Source organism: Gasterosteus aculeatus, chromosome 14 (assembly GCF_964276395.1).
Source record: "Gasterosteus aculeatus chromosome 14, fGasAcu3.hap1.1, whole genome shotgun sequence".
Classification (NCBI taxonomy): domain Eukaryota; kingdom Metazoa; phylum Chordata; class Actinopteri; order Perciformes; family Gasterosteidae; genus Gasterosteus; species Gasterosteus aculeatus.
In genome coordinates, this window is record NC_135702.1 from 8,191,075 (window position 1) to 8,208,705 (window position 17,631).

The 17,631-nt window shown below is 45.7% G+C and overlaps 2 protein-coding genes and 1 long non-coding RNA gene across 6 annotated transcripts; 2 read left to right on the forward strand and 1 right to left on the reverse strand.

Annotated features, from left to right (window-relative positions):
* The first annotated feature begins 176 nt into the window (after positions 1 to 176).
* Positions 177 to 11,666, forward strand: LOC120832220 (bone morphogenetic protein 1). 4 transcript variants are annotated; one of them, XM_040198343.2, is made up of 20 exons: positions 177 to 347; positions 3,205 to 3,306; positions 3,402 to 3,551; positions 3,643 to 3,760; positions 4,395 to 4,573; positions 4,721 to 4,826; positions 5,764 to 5,888; positions 6,094 to 6,209; positions 6,545 to 6,647; positions 6,753 to 6,869; positions 7,025 to 7,170; positions 7,276 to 7,471; positions 7,602 to 7,727; positions 8,477 to 8,640; positions 8,771 to 8,951; positions 9,527 to 9,652; positions 9,918 to 10,045; positions 10,149 to 10,362; positions 10,555 to 10,805; positions 10,881 to 11,666. In XM_040198343.2, the coding sequence occupies exons 1-20, from the start codon at positions 305 to 307 to the stop codon at positions 11,013 to 11,015; spliced, it is 2,826 nt and encodes a 941-aa protein (XP_040054277.1). In that variant the 5' UTR covers positions 177 to 304; the 3' UTR covers positions 11,016 to 11,666. The 4 variants fall into 4 exon arrangements, with proteins under 4 accessions (XP_040054277.1, XP_040054276.2, XP_040054275.2 ...); XM_040198342.2 differs by lacking the exon at positions 177 to 347 and adding an exon at positions 791 to 1,143 and having other exon boundaries at positions 8,480 to 8,640; XM_040198341.2 differs by lacking the exon at positions 177 to 347 and adding an exon at positions 796 to 1,143.
* A 157-nt stretch (positions 11,667 to 11,823) lies between these two features.
* Positions 11,824 to 15,270, reverse strand: trim69 (tripartite motif containing 69). The gene is made up of 6 exons (XM_040198404.2): positions 14,597 to 15,270; positions 14,261 to 14,356; positions 13,796 to 14,029; positions 13,161 to 13,183; positions 12,960 to 13,075; positions 11,824 to 12,808 (listed from the first exon to the last, which is right to left on the reverse strand). Exons 1-6 carry the CDS (start codon positions 15,224 to 15,226, stop codon positions 12,264 to 12,266), a joined length of 1,644 nt encoding a protein of 547 aa, XP_040054338.2. The 5' UTR covers positions 15,227 to 15,270; the 3' UTR covers positions 11,824 to 12,263.
* Positions 14,572 to 15,949, forward strand: LOC144388212 (uncharacterized). Its single transcript, XR_013452488.1, has 2 exons — positions 14,572 to 15,020; positions 15,267 to 15,949. It is a non-coding gene; the product is annotated as an uncharacterized LOC144388212 (long non-coding RNA).
* Positions 15,950 to 17,631: the final 1,682 nt, after the last annotated feature.

The following is a 17,631-nucleotide window of genomic DNA, read 5'->3' on the forward strand; positions in this document are numbered from 1 at the left end:
TATTGTAAAAACTGTTGATATTCTCAGAGAAACAGAGATCCTCTGAGAAGAAAAACAACCAAACGGAGACAGTTGTTTGGCCTTTCTGCCAAAAAAAACAACAAAAGATGTCAGCAGTCCTTTCTGTCTGTGCCAACATTAAACAGTTTATAGAGGCGACAGAATTTCCGCTTGCAATCACTGCATGACATTGTGCAGAGAAGCTCAGATGAGGAGCGGAAAACAGGATTTATTTAAAAGCATTTCTTTAGCAAATGCATTTGCTAAAGAAATGGGCAAACTGCATGCATCAATTAAGGAATGAATGGGGGCGGAGGGGTGGAAGACATCTAACATCATCGCACTCAGTAGGTGGATTCTTTCCTCACTTATATTGTACTCAGCTCCTATGAGTCAGTGTCTACTCACACTGGGTGTGTGTGTGTGTGTGTGTGTGTGTGTGTGTGTGTGTGTGTGTGTGTGTGTACCCTGTAATTCAGTTAAGGATCAACACCTGTTGGGAACATCTTTAAGACACAGACTTATTTAATAAGAACTGACTATTTGCAGGAATACAGAATGCTGTTGTTTTCAAATACAATCCCCAAACATGCTTCTAAAGGGTCCATTCCAGAGGTGCAATTCAGCTTTTCTCTTATTTCTTAATCTTAACTGTTGATTTGCCTCCAAAATAATCGTGTCCACCGTAACTAAACCTTATAGGAATCACAGCATCGCAGGAAATGGATGAAATAACGGGTGCAACGCTGCTCACTCGTCAGGTAGGCGTGCGTCACCCTGCTGGTGAAGCGCTCCTTCCGCCGCACGGATGGATGTTTCGCTGCGGACTCTGCGCGCTCTGCTCTCCGTTGTGGCACCGAGTCACCGCGCTAGAAATGGACGCGCCGACTTTCTGAAATCAAGGCACGCGGAATTGGAGGAACTTTTTTTTTTCTTTTTTTCCTTCTCCGCCGTTTTCTCTTCTTCCGATCGCCAACTGCACCCCTCGTGTAGATACTCGGATCAGAAGCAGCCTGATGGAAGTCGCTCCCGCGTTTCTGTTCCTGCTGTGCGCGCTGCGCGTCTCTCCGGCGGCTGATTGGGAGTTTGCGGATTTGACCTCCCTCGGTGATGGAATCGACTACAAAGATCCCTGTAAAGCTGGTACTGTCACTTTGCCCTACTTTACAAATCTATGGGCATTTTGCCGTTGCTGTGTTCTGTATATAGAGACAATATCCACATTCCACTTGCTCTTAACCCTGTGGAGCCAGAACACGTATATATTAGGTCCAATACAAAGACACCTGTAAGAGATGTCACAGGTGTTTACATGCGACAACAACAAATGATCTCCACATGTTCAACGTTTATTCTTGATAATGGTTCAGACGTATTCCCCCGAATTAAAAAGCTCTCCACTGATGTTCAAGTTCAAGGTGGTTGTGGAAGAAGTAAAACTGTGCTACTCCATTAAGTAAAGGATATCATATCATAAACGTTACCACTATGTGACATTACAATGCTATCATCAGATTATTATTATTATCAGTAGTATTACAAATACATGTATGTGCATTCTTCTTCTCCTTCTTCTGTAACTTCGCACCCAGCAAAACATCACAGATGCAGAGTTGTAATGACTAGACGCATTCTCCGTTAGAGGAATGTACAAGTTGTTTTTTCTCCATCACTGAACATGCCAAACAATTACTTTTGGTTATCGGGGGGCCTCCAGCTGCTTGGAGTCCCTTTTCACTTGTGACTTCTGAAACTCCAAAAACCAACTTCCAAACCACTCTTCTTCTCAGAGGCAGTTGCCTGGAGACCAGAGGTCATTGAGGCCGTGCCAGCGCAGTCCTCGGCTGGACGCCGGTGAAATCCCTCTGGCTTCAGGGCATGGGGGTGCGCTCTGCAGGGGTGACCGTCATTTACAGTCACTCTTTGCATCAGTGAATTCACTTCAAAGGCCGACACAGGGCCCGCTACGTCTTTTCATTTGGACTTTCAAAGGTTGTTACATCACGCGGCTAAATGAGGTATTTAATGGGCACGACTCTGGTGGGCTGTTGTGCTCGACTGGTGCAACAGTGAGATCCTGGTTTGTACGAAACTAAATGTTTAACCCGTAGAGGGGACAAAAAACAAACGACAAATGGACGTTTAGATGTAATAGTCGACAACCTCTGGAGCCAGAAGATAATTAGCTATTCACATTATAATGTCTCATGTTTTGACTCTGTGTTTTAGGCCGAATTTGAAGGTTTAACCAATCACTTCACAACCCAACTTTCGTACGATTTTCTGTCCCGGACAATCAGTCCTGCTTATTGCATGTTTGATATCAAAAATATAAGGATGATGCAAGCAGCATTTTCTTTAGGTTGTTACCAAGTGAGTTGGAGCTAATTGTTTTAATACTGCTGCTTAATCTAACAGGTCAAAATGTTAGAAATACTTTTCTTCAACGCAGTTGTGTGAATTCGGGAGCGTAAAACAATGCAAACATCATCCACATGCTGTTTTCATAAACGCTCTGACACAAATGTTCTTTGTGTCTTCAATTGTTTGTTTTTTTATCACAACCTTGTAAAGTATTTCAGTTCAGAGCTTTATTCGTTTAAAATGAAACAGCAGCTGGAAGGTCCTCCAATGTGTTTCAGCTTGTGTTTGCTGATCAAACAGACGCATGGAGTCTCTATTCAGGACGGAGAAATGCACTTACACACACAGTAAAGCACGTGATCAGTTTGGGCTTTTGTTTGCAGGAGAGAGAAAAAAAATACTGTATTTAAGAGATTAGGTTTAAAAAACAAATCTAAACTGGTTTCATTTGTGTGGAGCAAATCATTTGCCCCACTACTCAAACCGTAATACTCAGTAGTTATGTGTAAATTATGGTTACAGGTTCTCCATATTTAAACAGTAGGACCTGTTTATGTTCCTCGGGTCAATACTAACTCTTCTCAAAGACAAAGCATGATATATTGAGAAGGTTGATGTCAATCTCTGATCAAAATAAAGATGGGTAGGCAGCTTGCAAAACAACAACAACATTTTTTGATGGAATTTATTTTAAGATGTTTTGTATGAATCAAACAAACGAGATAACATCCATTTCAAATAACCAGCTGCTAGCTGCTGCTTCAGATTAAGACCTACTCATTGTTCTGCAACATAATCCCAGCTTCATCCGTGTGAATCGTGTGTATCCGTCGCCCCCAGCTGCCTTTTTGGGAGACATCGCCCTCGATGAAGAAGACCTGCATCTCATGTTCAGAGAAGCAGACGGCGGCGACGGGGCCCGCGTCAACCACACCGACTCAGGTCTCTAAGCTGGACTGCTCTACTCATCTTTGACTAAGACTGGGACTTTTTCTTCATTATTGTTACTGTGTATATATGTGTATATCCCTTCACAGTGAACGGTTCCTCTTCCCATGAGAGCGTCCGGAGCAGGAGAGCGGCAGACAGACGGAGTCTCCGTCGTTGGAGGAGAGCGGCCACCTCCAGGCCCGAGCGAGTGTGGACGGACGGCATCATCCCTTACGTCATCAGCGGGAATTTCACCGGTAGGAACGCTCAATGGTTCATATCTTCTTACGGGGGGGAGTTTGCGTGGTTTCAACGTGCTGGAGCTGAAGAACTGTTAATTCCTTTCAGGCAGTCAGAGAGCGATTTTCCGTCAGGCGATGCGTCACTGGGAGAAACACACTTGTGTAACCTTCACTGAGAGGACGACTGAAGAGAGCTACATTGTGTTCACCTACCGACCTTGTGGGTGAGTTCAGAGCTCATTCAGATCTTTTTGGCTTCATTCATTCATTCATCAACAGGTTTGCACACAGATAATTGAGGCTGCAGTGCTTCTATCAAATAACATGAAAGTCACGTTATTTATTTTCAGCCACAATGTTTTTTATCAAGAAAGGTGGAAAAATAATATACACAACTTCTCAGCAGCGCAAAAGACATTTAACAAGTTAGCAACTAGATGGGGATCAACATAAAACATCTAACACTGAAAAAGCCCAATATTTCCCTCATGAGAAACACAAAATACGGTTAAAAATAAATTCTTTCTCATTCATCAGATGTGCAGAAACACATACCTTCAAAAAGATGCTGGGTTGGTTCAGTGTCTGCATAGTTGATGTTCAAGGTGAACACACAAAATTCATGCAAGTTTGAAGATAATTTACTTCCTGAGTATCAATGGCTGTCTTGGAATGATAAATTATATCCCAGAACCCACAACTGGAAAACCTGCATTCTACAAATCTCAACTAGTCCTCAACTAGGAAAAATTTAAGCGACAATTCATAGTTCCAGAGTTTGGTCCTCAGATGGTCACAAGCAGCCTCCCAGTTTGTTCTGGAGATGCTCGTAGCTGAACAGTGTCGCCCCCCCTGCAGGTGCTGCTCCTACGTGGGGAGGAGAGGCGGCGGCCCTCAGGCCATCTCCATCGGAAAGAACTGCGATAAGTTCGGCATTGTGGTGCATGAACTCGGCCACGTCATCGGCTTCTGGCACGAACACACACGTCCGGACCGAGACGAGCATGTAAGCATCATCAGAGACAACATCCAACCAGGTACTGTTACTGCGATGACTTGCAACCAGTGTAAACGCGTGTGCGTGTTTGTGTGTTTGTGTGTGTGTTGGTGTGTGTGTGTGTGCTGACAGACGCTCCAGATGTTTCTCTTCGCGTTTAGTCAGCTGATTCTCTGTGTATGAATAGGACAGGAGTATAACTTCCATAAGATGGACTGGGACGAGGTCGACTCACTCGGGGAGGTGTACGACTTTGGCAGCATAATGCATTACGCGAGGAATACATTTTCCAGGTTGGCATTGTGGTGCTTTCTTATGCTTTTCTTTCCCAAAGGTTCTGTTAAAGCGACTGCAAAGGGTTTTATTATTTTCACCTCGCAGGTGTTCTTTGTTGACGCCGTTTAACTGGCTTAAATAGCCAAACTGCCGAGTATTTGGTGATTCATGTCCACCCTGCCTGCACATGTTAACTGGTATCACACATCGATGCGGCAAGCTTCTCTCAGCGTGCCATCATCCCTACAGCGTCTGACAGCGAGTGATGAAACCCATTCACAGTTTGAATAGATTACATTTCCCCCCTGGTCTCTGGTCATTTGACCTCCCCAACCGCCCCCCAAACATCATGCTGCGATAACAGCTGAGCTACACGGACCCTCATTCAGCTCTGCTACACGGGAAACAGAATTGTTTTTTTGGACACAGAGATGGTTTCACACGAGTCCCCTTTTCATTTTCATTTTTTCTCGTGCACGTTGTTGTTTTTCACCATGCTTCGTTTTTTTTTTTTTTCACCTCCGACGCTGCGTTGCCGGTCACGGAGGCGAGCCAAGCTAAATAAAGGCCTGGCAGTTCAAGCTTTGTTGAACAATTTGGGCTAGAGTGGCCTTTTTCTCTGGCATTCAGGAGCGGGCTCCACTGAGCTTGGCACCGTGGAAAGGCCCCATTCAGAGTGCTCTGTTTGCACATGCCTGTCATTCATGGGTGCATCACCATGGGAACCGTGCAAACGTGAGCTCCAAACCCATGAGAGATTATCGTGATCAATAAAGCATCCAGGTGTTGAATAGGACCCAGACAAAGACAAAAATATGTCCCTTTGTGGACTTTGAAAAAAAACATCAGTAATGTTAGACAATGTTTCTCCTAAATCTTTGTGTGATAAAGTTTTGATTTTTTTAAATATTTTCCAAAAATGAACTGCTCACGTTTTTGAATTGTTTGGAACAGAGGCATCTTCTTGGACACAATCTCGCCCCGTTATGACGTCAATGGAGTCAGGCCGCCTATCGGACAGAGGACCAGGCTCAGCAAAGGCGACATTGCGCAAGCCCGCAAACTCTACAAGTGTGCAAGTAAGCGACAATAAATAAATGTGCGGAAAATATATTCATCCACCTGGCAACACACCTATCAAAGCCAATCAGATAGAGACACATGATGAGTGAATGTGCATTAAGGCGAATGCAAACAGTTTAAAATCTCATCTGGTTTGCTTATTCTGGGACTTTTTATGTTATTCCTCTGGTCTATTGTGATGTAACCGTGTGGGTGTAAAAGGGTGTGGGGAAAGCCTGCAGGAAAGTGCTGGAAACTTCTCTTCTTCCGGTTATCCGAACGGTTACTCGGCTTATGCCCACTGCGTCTGGAGGATTTCAGTCACCCCCGGAGAGAAGGTGAGTGATGGTAAATAAGCATTCATTCAGTAAGGTCCAGATAGTTAACGTATTAAGCTGGTGACATTTCACAGTGTTTCTATTGATGAACTGTAAATTAATCAGCTTTGAAATGGTCATGTTAGATTTATGTTACAGGGATTAAAAACACCTATTATTTGTGTTATTTGTGATTATTGTTAGTTTTTTCAATAATTAATTACAGTGAATCCTAAAAAATGATCCAGTCATCAGTACATGATCAGGAAAACACTATGAACAAAACGTATGTTGCATCTTAATATTCCCTTTTAACATTCGACTACCGGGCCTCCTTGTGCGTCTGTGTCTCTCAGATTGTTCTGAATTTCACTTCCATGGACCTCTTCCGGAGTCACTTGTGTTGGTACGACCACGTGGAGGTGCGAGACGGGTCCTGCAGGAAGGCTCCTCTGACAGGTCTTTACTGGAACCTCATTCACAGAGCTGATGCCGTGTCATTCCCGTGTCATGCGGTCGGCACTGGGAAGATCTATCTTTTCATCTTCTCATGCACTTTGGCAGGCCGCTTTTGTGGAGACACACTCCCGGACCCGATCGTCTCCACTGACAGTCGACTGTGGATTGAATTCAGAAGCAGCAGCAGCTGGTCGGGCAAAGGCTTCGCCGCTGTCTATGAAGGTACGGCTTGGACAACCTGTGGACGTTAAAATGCAATTTCCACGCCCTGCATTCCCACAACGTCCCCGGGTTCCATGTTCTCTTTTTAACTTGGCATAACTAGAACATAGAGATCTCTCTGGATAGAAACAAACCACTTCTCACCTCGTGTGCAGCCGTCTGTGGGGGGGAGGTGAACCGGGACAGCGGCCAGATCCAGTCCCCCAACTACCCCGATGACTACCAGTCCAACAAAGTGTGTGTGTGGAAGATCACGGTGGCAGAAGGTTTCAATGTCGGCCTCTCCTTCCAGTCGTTTGAGGTACGATTCCTTTTCGTTGTGGTGGTTGACGCGTCAATAAAGAAAGGAAACCACTATGCCTTTCGCCCTGCTCTGCACACGTCACCGCCCTCGCTGCCTCCGCAGATTGAGAGGCACGACGGCTGCGCCTACGACTACGTGGAGGTGAGGGACGGCGGCTCGGTCAGCGGCCCGCTGCTCGGACGTTTCTGCGACCACAACAAGCCCGACGACATCAAAAGCAGCTCCAACGTGCTGTGGCTGAAGTTCGTGTCCGACAGCTCGGTCAACAAAGCCGGGTTCGCCGCAAGCTTTTTTAAAGGTCCGAAAGTTAACAAAGAGTAAAAAAAAATATATATATATATAAAAAAATATATATATATATTTTTTTTCTTCAAAATATATATATATATATTTTTTTCTTCATCTTTATGATTTTTTTCATTTGCCAGAGATGGACGAGTGCTCGGGGCCCGACAACGGCCACTGCGAGCAGCGCTGCCTGAACACACTGGGCAGCTACAGATGTGCATGTGACCCTGGATACGAGCTGGCGGCCGACAGACGCAGCTGTGAGAGTGAGTGTAGACACAGTGGAAACAGTGAAAGGGCCCCTTGTCACCGTGATACCCAATGCACCCTTTTAATCACGGTGGTGCACTTTTACACGGGCCTGGAAGATCACTATCATCCACCTTCAATGACACTTTTCCAGTCCGGGAGGGAAGCAAAGCGAACTACCCACAGATGACATTTGTTTCCACTTGAGTTGATTGATAAGGATTGATAAAATTCTACAGGCTCTGAGTTTGTTGCATTGAGTTCCTTCAAGAAAAAGAAAACCTCAGACAGGCGAGAGATTTTCAGCTGAGAAGTATCAGTCATAGTGACATGGATGACAGGTGAAAATCCGATTAAACGTATTGTTAAACTCATGCTCATACAAACACTTTGGCATGATGAGGAGGAAGTCTCTTCTGTTTCTGCACAGTTGAGTCCCTTTAATTCTCTCTTCTAGCCCGATGAGGGCAGTGCTCCCTCACTGCAACTTCTCTGTGAGCCGCGACAGCCGGTTACATCCAAACCGTGCAAATAGGAATTATATTTCCCTTATTATGTTTTGCTAAATTCCTCAATTTTATTGAAATAACAACATACATTTTATATATAAGATTGTAATAAACAAGCCATTTATTGTCTTTTATTATTTTTTGCAGTTAAATAATTAAATAAGAATAAATAAATTCAAGCAAATCGGTCATCTATGTTATCCACGTGTTTTTTTTCAAACACTTTAACCCCTAAAATCAGCGTCTTCTCCCACCAGCAGCTGCGTGCGGCGGCTTCGTCACCAAGCTGAATGGCTCCCTCTCCACCCCCGGGTGGCCCAAAGAATACCCCCCCAACAAGAACTGCGTGTGGCAGCTGGTGGCGCCCATTCAGTACCGCATCACCCTGGTGTTTGATGTGTTCGAGACCGAAGGGAATGACGTAAGTCGATTGAAGCCATGTTGTGTCTCTTTTGCATCGCCGTCTTTCCGCATGACATTTTTATCAGATAACGCGTTCGGTGTTTTTCCTCTGTGGCAAGTTGAGGCACGTTGTCCATGTTTACCATCAGGTTTGTAAATACGATTATGTGGAGGTGCGCAGTGGGTTGAGTTCCGACTCTGAGCTTCATGGGAAGTTCTGCGGAGCGGAGAAGCCGGAGGTCATCACCTCCCAACAGAACAACATGCGGGTCGAGTTCAAGTCTGACAACACCGTCTCCAAGACGGGTTTCAAGGCTCACTTCTTCTCTGGTGAGTGAGGAGGGAAATTAGTACGTACGTCATGTCGAGGACCTTGTAAATCAAATAAACTTCTCAATTTTACATTCAGAATCATATGCACATGTATCTTTATTTAACAGTGTTTGTTTGTAAAGAATATTTTGTGGGAAACCGTATTCAAAACACAAATAAATGAATATGCAGAACGTGACAAGCCATCTTAAATAAATGTGTTCTGCTTAATTAAACCACAGATGATTTTAGAAATAATAAAATTCCCCTCTGCATTTATTTTTTTAATATAAAAGAAACAGCACTTTTAAAACTCCCATGGACATAATTATTAGTAAACACACACAATGGCAAGTTCTGTATTTTCACAATCCTTCTCTTTGTTAAATGAGCAGAATGGGACTGAACGGAATCTCTAACCCAGGAGTTGTTTGTCTGTATAGATTGTTGCTTCTTGAGTAACACAACAACGACCTTTGTGTCTGTAGCTAACGGTCTAAATTGTTAATCTGATATATTCTGCAGCCTGTTGTGACACATTTGCACGTCGTGTAGAGGAATTCATTGCAGACGTTGTCTAAATATCTCCTCAGATGTCGACGAGTGCTCCAAAGAAAACGGAGGATGCCAGCACGAGTGCGTGAACACCTTCGGGAGCTACAGTTGTCAGTGCCGCAGCGGCTTCATGCTGCACGATAACAAGCACGACTGCAAGGAAGGTACCGTGGGAATTTCTATACTGTGCACATACACTCAGGGTCAGTTCACCCTGGATAACAGGAAGTCATGTTATTTGGATTTGAGTGTTTGATCAACCCGTCCTGATCTCACGAGAAAATCAGCTGACGTCCGCCGGGACCTTTCAAAGTCACGCGGCTGTCTAATAAACTACAGACGGCCTTTTATGACTTTTGACGAATGCCTGTTTAAAGACAAAAACAGGAGGAAACCAGGCGGTTAGTAGCTTTGTCTTTTGTTTTTCAGCGGGCTGCGATCACGCCGTAAGCACCGTGTCCGGCACCATGAGCAGCCCCAACTGGCCTGGCAGGTATCCCAGCAAGAAGGCCTGCACCTGGTCTCTGTCGACGACCCCGGGCCATCGGATCAAACTGGTGCGTCAACGCGTGTTCTTTTCTCTTGTTTTCAAACGGACCCACGTTTTAAAAGACGATTGGAATTGGAAGTAATTCACGGTGGTTGAAAAATCTCTCACAGGTTTTCAACGAGATCGACATGGAGGCCCATCTGGAGTGTACCTACGACCACCTGGAGGTGTACGACGGGCGGGACTCGCGCGCCACGAGTCTCGGCCGCTTCTGTGGCACCAAAAAACCTTCCCCGGTCGTCTCCACTGGCAACAGAATGTTCCTGCGTTTTTTCTCCGACAACTCGGTGCAGAAGAGGGGCTTTGAGGCTTCATACAGACCAGGTAGGACAAAGCAGCCGTAAATTAAAGAAATAAAAGAGTCAAATGGTCATTTGGACAGAGAACAGAACAACAAATATGCGTCATTTGAACTCACGGGTTGTTTTCTGCTGTGTTTACAAAGCTGCATTCTTCCTCCACTTTTAACAAGCTCCTCTTTTTCGACCCTCTAATTTTGTGGCCGTGAATTCCCAGAATGTGGAGGTAGCCTGAAAGCCGAGGTCAAGACAAAAGATCTCTACTCTCATGCCCAGTTTGGAGATAACAACTACCCGGCCGGCTCCGACTGCCTCTGGGTGCTCTCTGCCGAGAAGGGCTACGGGGTGGAGATCATCTTCCATGTGTTCGAGATGGAGCAGGAGGCAGACTGTCGCTATGATTACGTGGAGCTGTATGACGGCGCTGACACCAAGTCTCCGAGGCTGGGACGATATTGTGGATCCGGGGTAAGGCTGAAGCCATCAGTCAACACGGTTTGAATGATTCTTTTAAGACATCTTCTCTATATTTCCTCCCCAAAGACCCCAGAGGAAGTCTACTCGGCCGGGGACGCCATCGTTTTGAAGTTTCACTCCGATGACAGCATCAATAAAAAAGGCTTTCACGCACGCTACACCAGCACAAAGTTCCAGGACATGTTGCACACAAGCAAGTGAGTCAAACCTACATGGAGGCTCCAACCCGTAACGTTCAGCCAGACTCACCCCTCTGCGGGCCACGACTGAACGCATGGACTGACACCACAAACACCAGCCCGCATACTTTACATTCACATCTGTTAGACGCAGTGACGCCACGCAGAAGAACTGCATCTTTGTTTTTCTTTGTTATAGAGCTACATAGGAGGATGGGGGGGCGACTAGTTTGCAGTGACTATTTGGTGTAAATTCAGTGACACGGTTCTGTGATGAGATGATTATGTCATAGTACATTGTGGAGATATAAAATATATATGATAGTTTCCTTGTGTTTTTTTAAGATGATTTTTAAGGTCTCTTTTTACTGTCGGAGGTTAAAATCACATCCTCTCATTCAAGGGGTTTCACCTGAGGTCAGGATCTACCAGGCAGAAGCGATCGCACGCTTCTTCCTGCCTCAGGTGGGATCATGTGACCTCTTGGTGGTGACTTGCTTTTAAACAGCGTAAAAAAAATAGTGCTTGAGCATCTACAGTGTGCAATACTAAAGACACTGCTGTTGTGTTTATTTTTGTTTTGGAATTAGCATTGGGGGGGGGAAAGTGTCAGATGTTTTTACTGAAATGTTTGAGTTAAAAAAGCTAATTAAAACCACTTGTTCACATAAAAGTGAATTTTAAACCAGTTTCTTTTACATGTGTCTCCACCACCAATGAGGCATAACATCTCCTAACTTCCCTGAATGCACCAAATAATACACCGTTAGTAGGATTTGACACCGGCATCTAAAAAATGTAGATTTATGCACCACTGAAGAAAAACTCAATAGAGTGATTAAGATATTTTATTTCATGTATTAGTGTTTCATGCATATGAAAGATTATTGAAATCATTAAAAGAAAAATCAGTCAGGTAACCAGACACTTTCACTTTCTTCACAGAAGCACTGCTTCTCTGAAATGAGGTGTGTGGCAGTCGATCCAGTCTACAAACAATACAAAGTTCCAGTTTGGTTAATGTGATGCACGGCCCGACCACCGATCCCCAGGTGGTGGTGACATTGAAATATATGCGGCAAAGAGACATGTAGTGAGTAATGCTAAAACATTTACCCCTTCAAGATACATCTGTTTCTATTAGACAGATAATTCCAACTTCTAATGTGCAAAAAAAACTCTGCTGTAATCCTGTTGAAGGGAAAGAACAGTTTCCATTAGTGTTTGGTCATTGCTTTAGCACCGCTTAGGTCGTTTTTTTGGTCACATTTTAAATCTTTGGTAGGAAAACTTTGAGAGGCTCATTTTCATGCACTTTATCCAGAAAGCCCAGGTTGAAGTAAGGGTACAGCGTCTCAGTGAAGGTCTCCCTGAAGGTGTAGAGGTGTGCCATGCACTCGGCGTTGTAAAAAGACACCAGGCCCCTCTTGTAGTCGAGGTACACGCCGATCCGGACCAGCGGCTCATCCAGGGACAGGACTGTGGGGGGCGAAGTGCCAGCCATGTACTGAATCCCGTAGGAAAGGGAGAGAGTCCAGAAGCCGTTGGCCGGCAGGGCTTTGATCACCCCCTTCCTGGGCACCGACTCTCGGGCCACGCCGACGGTCCAGACCGTGCTGCTGTACACTTCAATCTCCCAGTAGTGTCGCCCGTGGGTGACGCCCTGGCTTCCGAGCAGCGACAGGGCAGCGTTGAACCTGGAGGGGTTGTCCTGCACGTTTTGGTTGAAGGTCTGGTAGCGGACACAGGTGAGGGACGAGGTCAGGCTGAGCCAAGGGTTGGCCGTGCTGGAGTTAAACGTGATGGCCGCTGGAACTAAAAAAAAAAAAAAAAACAGCAAAAGTAATAATCAAAACGTTTAAATGGTTATTTGAGACCACGTGACGATGACGGTTTCTGTGGCTTAAAGTGCTCGTAGTTCACGTTTGATAAGTCAGGAGGTTGCTCAGAGTGTCACTTAAAGTACCTGGATAAAGGCCTCCTTTCATGGATTTCCACACTCTGTACTGCAGGGGCCCCGCGAACCGGCCCTCGCACAGACTGGGAGGTGTAAAGGTTGGTTTCTCAAACTTCAGCGAAGGCCTGCCAACAAAAGCGGAGTCAGAAGACTAAAAAGGGAGTGAAGACGAAGCCCCTCCAGGGTTAGAAAACATTTTCCCACACTCACCTCTGGAGCAGGACCTTGATGCTCTGAAACGAAAATAAAAAACACAGGACACGAGAGACGCAGACTGGTGATTAGGTTTGTTGTGTCTTTTTTTTTTTTCACATTACATCACTGGCTGAGCTCACGCTATCCACCCTACGGGATCTCCCTGTGGGCCGGGGAAAGTCCCCCAGTCGCTGCGTACAGGACGGCCGAGTGCCTGAGCTGAACTCCTCTTCCCCCCCAAGATCAACGGGTGACATCACCGGCCGGCATCCGGTCTCCACGCGCTTATCAAGTCCAGCAGCGTTAATGTTTTTAAACCTTATTTTTCAAAAAGATGCAATCTGACATGATCAATGTTCATTGCATTTTAAGAATTGCGAAAGAACTGAAACAGGAAAACCCAAACGGTCACACCCTGCCTGAGTGTTGATGTTGGAGCCTGTTAAACATTTTTGCACAGAAATACACAACCGATGGCCCATAAAACTAACTTTCACTCCTAAAATGTAACATCTCGACTGTGTCATTATGATGCAAATAGTTCCTAGAAACTATAAAGTTGAAGAAATAAAGAGCTCAGCATTTCTCAACTTCTACCCTCAGAGCAGAGTTGAATCATTTCCAGGTGGGTTCACAGGAGCTGAACCTACCCGCAGCAGGGTGAAGGGGTCCTGCTCCTTCAGCTTGTCCTCTATCTCGTGGACGGCTCTCTGCAGACGAGAGACCTCCACGCACAGCAGTGCCTTGTGCTCGTCCAGTCGGATCAGCTCTCTGCGCTCCTCAGTCTTCAGCTTCACCTGCAGCAGCTTCTCCTCCTGGTACAGGAACTGGTGCAGGTCGCTGAACTGCGCCTCGATGCGCACCTTCAGGTCAGCGGTGTGCTCCTGGGGAGGTGGAAGAGGAGGAACGTGGTCACTTTAACGCCCTCTTCTCTGTTGCAGCGTAACAACCTGTTCTGGACGTAGGAAACATTCTCACATTCATTTTGCCGACACACACACATTTCTTGCGGGTGATATCAGATAAGATGTTACACAATGGGTTGCAGTGTTTGGATTACAGGAAGTGTGTGTGTGTGTGTGTGTGTGTTTGTTTTGGGAGCGTTTTTCTCTCACCTTCAGCTTTTTGACCTCATCCTCGGCTTCCCTGTCACACTGCAGCGCCGTGTTGAGTTCAGCTCTCAGGGAATCCATGGAGCTGTTTAGAGACGCCTGGCGGGAGACGGAGCCGTCATCACCATGAACTGACCCGCTTCTCTCCTCAAACGCATGTCTACTTTTACTAGTTTTAATGGACCTAAAACACCTAAAAAAAAGATCTAAAGTGCGATTTATAACTGATCGAATGTAGTGAAAGTTACCAGCACTACAATGACGTGAACCTTACTGTGCAATATGTAACTGTAAGCTCTTGACACATAACCTTTGTACATTTACTCAAGCTCAACTCACCCGGTACTTCTGCTCGGCCTCCTGGACACACACCATGGTGTGGTTCCTGTGCTCCTGTGAGAGGCCGCACACCAGACACACCAGCTCCTGGTCCTCCTCGCAGTAAAGCTTCAGCTCCTCGCGGTGTCTGCTGCAGCGCGGCACCGCAGCCGGAAGCCTCTCTGACGCGCCGACGTCTGCAAGACGAGGGCCAGAGCCGCTCTCCTCCAGGCCCTGACAGTAGCTCTCCACTATGTTGGCAACGATGCGGTTGGGCCTGTAGCTTTTCCCGGGGTACACCTTCCTGCACTGAGGGCAGGAGCCCGTGCCCCCCTGAATGGGGCCCCGGGGGCCGGTCCAGTAACCTTCAATGCACCCCTGGCAGAAGGTGTGATCACAGGGCAGGGACACCGGCTGCTTGAAGAGATCCAGGCAGATGGAGCAGGTGAGATCCCTGCTGATTCTGTTGGTGGAGCTTTTGTTTACCTTCCCGGCTATGGGAGGCTGTCGCAGGTTTTCCATTGCTGCAGCAAAGTCTCCTTCCTTTGGTTTCCAACTTTTCTTCTCTAGTTTTACCCCCTGGTTCAGTTTTTCCAAGTTCTGCAGATAAACGGTTTGGATTCTCTTCACTTCTTTCTGATTATTGCTCATTCCTTCGCCTGGATTGTTCCCCTTTGTTTGGACTCTACAGCTGGACCTCCGCCTCCTTCCTCTCCTCTCGTGCAGAGTGCGGCTGCTCTCCTTGGCCTCCAGTCTTCCTGTTGATTGCGGGGAAATGAAGTGGGTGGTGCAGAAGCAGCAGCCCCAGCCTCTCGCAGTCCACAGCAGATAGAGTGGATGTCAATGGGCCCCCTCTTTTCCCTGCAGACTGACGTCACAGCTCAGCCAGGAAACCGAGGCGGACCGTGGATATTCTATCCGTGGCATGTGTTTGTTCAGTGAAGTCTGGCCAGTAAGTGGGAAGAAAGTTCTGCTCCACTAAACTCTTAATCTGCTTCAGGGTAACTGCAGAAAAATGTAAATCCATTTTAGTGTGTTTGGGAGTGTGAGACCAACCCGGAGTGTGTTTGAGAATAAAAAAAAAGGGAAAGGAGACATGTGTAGCAGTAACAGATTTCCTGTTTCTTTTCATTGCATCACTCACTCGGCCCAGTAAGTCATTATTGTTGCTGAAGGGTAAACAAGACCATGAAGATATTTCCACAGAGAAAGAGAGAAAGCGCCGCCACGGACCGATAGAAGTACTGCAGGCATCCATCCAGTTATTAGGACACATAGTTACAGTCCCCGAGGGCTGGAACATCTGTCTAGTAAACTCCAGTTTCTCTGCAACACGCTAGTGGAGTGTATTAAGGGAATTACTTAAAAAACAAATATATATATATATATATATATATATATATATATTATTACTGGCTGTTTCATTGGGCGTATCTGCTATAAAGTCAATAGAGACACCCTTTGATTATACTCTGGAACTGATCAGAGGTCAGGAGAGTGCAAGCAGGATTGCGCAAACAAAATGTGCAAGAAAGAGAAATGTGAACAAATGTAGCACGTTTAACATTTCCTCTGGGAGTCTAATCAGACGTTTTGAGTCCCTTTGTTAAACTTGCGTTATGCCCAACGGTGACATCTGGTGTCCAAACTAAAATGTTGAGGTATCATACAGTCACAAAAAGATTAGAACAACACCAGTTAGTGATCAAAATCCCAAGTGTTATATAATGGAGAGGAAATGAGAAACAGACATCATGCTCTCTGTGTGAATCATCAACCATCCAAAAACCCTCACCGCTTGGTTTCAAAGATGGCGATGAGGAGCCGATGTCGCCGTGCGAGGGAGGAAGGTTTGGTTGAATCTGTGGGAAGGTGTGAAATCCCTAATTGCTGGTTTGATGAGCCGCCGGGACGATTGCAGATGTTCTGCAGGTGTGACCGCTCTACTCAGTCGCCGTCTGCGTGACGCTTGTTCCACGACACCATAAGATTTTGTGTGGTTCATATTTTGCGAAACAAGGACGTAGACCGCTGCTCTCTGGGATGATTGACATGGCAGTGAAAATGAAAAAACTTTTATGTTTTATCTTTTATGTGTTTATCTTGCCTTGAGTTTCCCAGGTCTTTGTGTTTATGGCTTCCCGACTCTTACCTCTCCGGGACACGAGCTATTACGCACAAAACATACTTACCACATGAGAAAGTTAGAAAACAACAACAACACGACACCAAACAAATAGATCTCAAATACCATCCAATCATCCTGCATTTCGTAAGTTAATTGATGGCAGACGGTGTAATTAACCTGTGACCTTCAGTGGTCCCTAATAACGTGGACCATCTTCAGAGCTGCTCAGACTTGCACACACATAATTAACACACAGGACAGATTAGGGTTGTTGAGTTAATTAAAACGTTGACATGCCTTGATTCCTGTCCACCTTGTGGGACAGTAACATTTCAGTGAGCAGCAGAGGGGAAGTGAAGTGGTTGTACCGTTGCAGTGTGGAAAAAAGCAAGCTGAATTTAGTACTTTCAGTACTTTCAGTAAAAATGCATGAAGGCACATTTTAAGAAAATCATGTTCACGTGTGTGACGGAACATATTGTGTCGGTGGTGAATGTTTTCAACAACAAAACAAATATTTATTATACAGGGAATTATGAACTGTTTACACTCGCTAAAAAGAGCCTAATAATATTTCATTAAAACAGTGTCAAGATTTGGATCATTAATGATCGGCAGTTAGTTCCAGTGACAAAAAAACGGCCACCGCTGTGTTTACTATGGAGAGGTTGTAATGTTACATTCCAAAGCTATGATCGTGTTTCATATAAAAGGAAACGAAGCAGGGGACACAACGCGTGCATACGTGCACAAACGTGTGCCGCCATGCATGTGAGTGTTAGTGACACACTGTGAAAGAAAATGCAACATTTATGAGGACAGAAAGAAGACACTCCCCCTCACAGACCCGCAAACGAGGAGGCACATCTGCACTGAACACACACCCTCAATCAGACCCCCAGCTGATGTGTGAGGCACCGGGGAAACT